The 3,286-nt window shown below is 68.1% G+C and overlaps 1 protein-coding gene across 2 annotated transcripts in view; it reads right to left on the bottom strand.

Annotated features, from left to right (window-relative positions):
- Positions 1 to 2,684, bottom strand: part of FBLN1 (fibulin 1) — an 84,989-nt gene extending 82,305 nt beyond the window's left edge. The window contains exon 1 of one of the 2 annotated variants that reach the window (XM_049626503.1): positions 2,495 to 2,684. In XM_049626503.1, coding sequence (XP_049482460.1) covers positions 2,495 to 2,570 — 76 coding nt within the window. In that variant the 5' untranslated portion in view covers positions 2,571 to 2,684. The remainder of the gene's footprint in view (positions 1 to 2,494) is intronic. The other variant, XM_049626504.1, reaches the window with a different exon arrangement.
- Between the last annotated feature and the right edge of the window lie 602 nt (positions 2,685 to 3,286).

Raw genomic sequence — 3,286 nt, 5'->3', positions numbered from 1 at the left:
CCCCCCCCCCCCCCCCCCCCCCCCGTCTGTCCCTCAGTCCTCATGACAACCTAAGAAGTGGGTTTCTGTTCTGTTTTACAAATGAGAAAACCACCAACCTTCGCATGGACTTTTCCAGCAGGATACAGGCAACCTTGTTTCCCGTCCCACCAAAGCTCGTGGTGCCCTTCCCCCCGCCCCCCACAGTCCAGCACGGGTGGCAGACAGAGCCCTGAGTTGGGGGGGGCCTCAGGCAGTACCAGAAGAAGGTATCACCCGGAGCCCTAGGGGCACCCCCAAGTCTCATCTTCATGCATTCAACACTCTGGCAGCCCCCCTCCCCAGTCTGCCTCCCCCCACCCCCTGCCAGCCTGGGAAAGTTCCAGCAGCGGTGCGGGCCACGTGTTTCCAAGCCAAGCCCTCTCCCGTCTTTGTTCTCCCTCCCAGCGACTTGCTCTGTAATCAGTAGGAAACACTGCCCCGCCGGGCCGGAGCCAGCCGGAGGCCAAGAAAGTCTTGGAGAAAACACAGTTGTCTTTCCCAAATGCCCTCCTCCTCTCCACTCCCTCCCTCCTGCCCCGCTCTCAGGAAAGCCCAACAGGGCAGACAGACACAGGACAGAGTGTGGCCCAGCTCTGTCCCTTGGCAGGGGAGATCAGCGCCCTTCTGCACCGCAGTGGCCGGGCCGAGTTTCAGCAGCTCGGCTAAAGGGCTCCCCACTCGATGGCCTTTTCCATGATCGCTTTTCAATTAGGTTTCCCCGTGGACCCCGCAGGCCTGCAGCGTGGGGCCATGTCACTTCGGGGAACCTTCGGGCTTCCAAGCTTGCAGCCGCGGAAGGAAACCGGGGAAGAAAACCCAAACTGTATGGAAGTCGCTGCAACTCAAAAGAGGGGCCGCCCCCAAAGACACCGAAGGCCACGCCACCGTGCGCGATGAGCGGGTTTGCTTTATCACGTGCCCCTGAAGTCCGGGCCTTCTCTGTAAAGACGACGTGCGTCCCTCCAGCCTGACCGAGTCTCCGTGTTTTTTCGGAGTCAGATGGCAGGACAGCTTCCTCACACACGAGGCAGAACAGAACAGTGGAGAAGGACCGGGCATTCAGCCTCGGAAGAGTTCCCCCGGGCCTGTCGCAGTTGCCTTGTCTGCACAATACACGGGGGCCCTGGGGTCCTTTCTGTTTGAACAGGAGCCTTGTGTGGCCTCCCATCAGGGCCCCCCTCTGGGCTTGCTCTCCTCTTCCCATGAATGCCCTTCTTCCCTCTGCCCACCTGGCCAGCTCCCGCCCAGGCACCATCCCCTCCAAGCCTCTGAGCCCCGGAGCGGGGAGGGGCGAGGGGGGGCGGCTCTTGCTGCCAACCCTGAGCCTGCGCCTCCCATGCCCTCTCCCCCCCCCCCCACATGATGGATACCCCCCCAGCACACACCCAGGACACCGCCGGGGCTCCCGGGTCTGCTGCAGCCAGTGAGTGAGCCCAGGACCCTCTGCAGAGCTCTGCCCTCCGCCCCCAACCTCCCAGGGGCGACCTTTTGATCAAGACGGAGGGTGGTCACGGGAGAGGTGAAACCAAGCTAAGCCAGAGATAAAGGATCTAGGATTCCAAGGGTGGTCCAGGCCCCAGGAAGAACAAAGCCTCTGGGCAGGCAGGCCTGTCTAATGACTGATGAGTCACGGGTCAGCGGAGAGGTCAGAGGCCGCGGCTCTGCTCACCCGCAGCTGCACTTAATCCGCAGGGCCTGGTGGTCGCCTCCCAGGAGCTAGGCCTTGAGGGTGAGGGGAGAAACAGGAGCTATCCCAGGGCTGTCCGTCCCGGGCCGAGGGGCCTGGCCAGAGGTCTACGGGGGGACACTCAGCCCCCTGGCCGCCACAGGGTGGGTGGATTTGGAAGTGGCCTGTCCCCAGCCCCGGCTGAGCATGTAGCCTGGCAGGACCTCCCTCGGGGCCCTCTATGTCCCAGGCGGTCAGAGGTTTCCCGACGCACGGCTATCCCCAGACTGCTCCCTTCCTTTCTGCTCTCCCACGTCCACCCCTAACCCACGACTGGCTTGGTCTCCTGGGCAAAGTACTGTCCCGTCTCAGTCTTCTCGCCAACAGGCTGGGTACGACAGCCCCTACCAAGAGGTGGAGGTGGGGGCAGTGAGAACCGATTCTCCAGGGCCTTCTGGAGGCAGAGCGCGGCCCGAGGGGCGCCGCGAGCGTCGGCTGGGGCTTCCTGCCCGCCTCCCAACCTTGGCCGCGGTGGGAAGACGGGTGGGCGCGAGCGGGGGCAGCGGGGGAACGCGGGGGGGGGCGGGGGTGGGGAGGAGGACCTAGGGTCTTTGAAACCAGTGCCCCAGGTCCTCGAGATGATTCGGCCGGGGGCCAGGAGTGGGGTGCGGGGAGGGCACTGTCAGGAGCGCCGCGGGGGCGCGGCGCCGAGACGCCGACGGCTACCGCAGCTCCGGGACTTCCCGGAGGTGCGGGGCCGGGAGGGGAGCCCCTAGAGCGGGGGCCGTGGACTCGGGGCGCCCCTACCTCGGGCGGCCAGCAGCGAGAGGCCGCCGAGCAGCAGCAGCGGCAGCGGGACCCTCCTCGGCGCGGCGCGCTCCATGGGGCCGGCGGGCGGCGGGCGGCGGGCGGACAAAGGCGCGGGGCGCGGGGCGCGGCTCCTGGGCTCCACGCTCCGGCCGAGCCTCCGCAGCCAACGCTGGGCCACGGCGGCGCGGTTCAATTATCCCGCCCCGGAGGAGGGCGCGGCGGAGGCGGGGCCGCAGGGCGCCCGGGGCCCTCCCTCCCGGGCCGCCCCCCCGCCCGGGGCGCGCGCACTCCGGCCCCGAGGGGCGGGAGCGGGGGGCCCCCCCCGAAACGTCTCCCCGGCGAGGGGCCGGGGTGGGGGGCGCCTGCGGGCGGGACGCACCCCCTCCGCTGCCCCCCTCCCCCTGCCCCTCCCCCCCCGTGCGCCGGAGAAACCCGATCCCTTCCCCACCCGCCGACCCGAGGGGCGGGCCGGGTAGCAAAGGTTAGCTCCGCCCGACTCCGCAGAAAGGGCGGGGGGACGGGGACCGCGGGAGCGAGGGGTCGCAAAGGGTCGGAGGCGCTTTTTTCTGGGGGGGTGGAAGGGCGGTGTCCCTTCGAGGCGGGGGCTCCCCGCAGGACGTGGCCCGCGGGGCTGCTCGTTTCCCGCCGCCCGGCACTCACGGATCATCCCGGGGCCTGCAAGTCCGTCGCGTCCTGGGACCCGGCTCTGCCCTCAGGAGACTGCCGCTCAGGCGAGACGAATTCAAGGGACATTCCCGACACCAGTGGCATGTGACGAACCCAGGGTCC

This window comes from Panthera uncia, chromosome B4 (assembly GCF_023721935.1).
Source record: "Panthera uncia isolate 11264 chromosome B4, Puncia_PCG_1.0, whole genome shotgun sequence".
Lineage (NCBI taxonomy): Eukaryota > Metazoa > Chordata > Mammalia > Carnivora > Felidae > Panthera > Panthera uncia.
This window is presented reverse-complemented; position numbering and strand designations above follow the sequence as displayed.